Below are 960 nucleotides of genomic sequence, written 5' to 3'. Positions count from 1 at the left end.
CTTCTCCAGCAGGATCTGGGGGAAGCCCAGCTTCTCGAAGGTGTTCCTCTTCCAGTGCTTGTTCTCCTGCTGGGCCAAGGCCTCGTCCTCGCTGAAGGCTCGCACCACCGGCCCTGGCATGGGTAACGGAAGGGCGCCGTCGCTCTCGTAGCCCGAACCGTCCTTTTGGGAATCCCAGCTGCTCCGTTGTTTCATGTGGTAGTGGGCTTGCTGGGCTTCCCAAGCCAGGCGCGCCTGGGCCAGGAAGGGCTCGGGGAAGCCCCGTGCTGCCTCCGCCTCCGCCGCCTTGCTCTCCGTACGGTTCATCGGTGACCTGTTGGGGCCCGGGGTGGCTGGGTCCTCACCCAGCATCTGCTCGCCCAACACCTCCCGCTCCCCTGAGCCATCCGTGGAGGAGGCGTTGGGGTCGTGGGATAGGGAAGGCTTTCGGCTTTTCCTCTTCCTGGTGGAGGGCGAGTAGCCGGTGGAGGACAAGGTGTCCTGCTGGCTGGACCACGACATGGAGTCCTCACCCTGGGCCACCTGGCCACCCGTTGGGCCGGGGCAGAAGTCGGGGCCTTCCATGCTGCTGTAGTCACCCGATTTGATCTCCAGGCGTTGGTCCCTGACCAGGCAGGGGCTGTGCTGCAGCGAGTAGGAGCCACCGATGGGGTTGGGGGAATATTTGTGCCTCAAGCCCGTCTTCATCTTGGGGCTGGAGCCCGACTGCTCGACGTAGACCAGTTGCCTGACATACTCCTTGCCGGCAGGGCTGTACTCCAGGCTCATGAAGCGGTCGGGACACTTCTGTTTGGTGAGCACCAACTGCTGGTAGGGCGAGTTGGAACCTTGCTTGGGCGACTGCAGGAAGGGGTGAGGCTTCCGGATGGGCGACTTCTGCGGCGAGCCGGCTTTGTAGCTCCCGCTGGCTTCGTACTGCATGTCCACGGGGGGTTCATCGTAGATGGGAGCCTGGTACTC

General features: G+C 63.8%; 1 protein-coding gene across 1 annotated transcript in view; it reads right to left on the bottom strand.

Moving 5' to 3' along the window:
* The window catches only part of ARHGAP39 (Rho GTPase activating protein 39), an 18699-nt gene extending 17778 nt beyond the window's left edge, over window positions 1-921 (bottom strand). Inside the window, exon 1 of the mRNA XM_035894491.1 lies at window positions 27-921. Coding sequence (XP_035750384.1) covers window positions 27-921 — 895 coding nt within the window. The remainder of the gene's footprint in view (window positions 1-26) is intronic.
* Window positions 922-960: the final 39 nt, after the last annotated feature.

This window comes from Egretta garzetta, unplaced genomic scaffold (assembly GCF_000687185.1).
Source record: "Egretta garzetta isolate BGI_Z169 unplaced genomic scaffold, ASM68718v1 scaffold315, whole genome shotgun sequence".
Lineage (NCBI taxonomy): Eukaryota > Metazoa > Chordata > Aves > Pelecaniformes > Ardeidae > Egretta > Egretta garzetta.
This window is presented reverse-complemented; position numbering and strand designations above follow the sequence as displayed.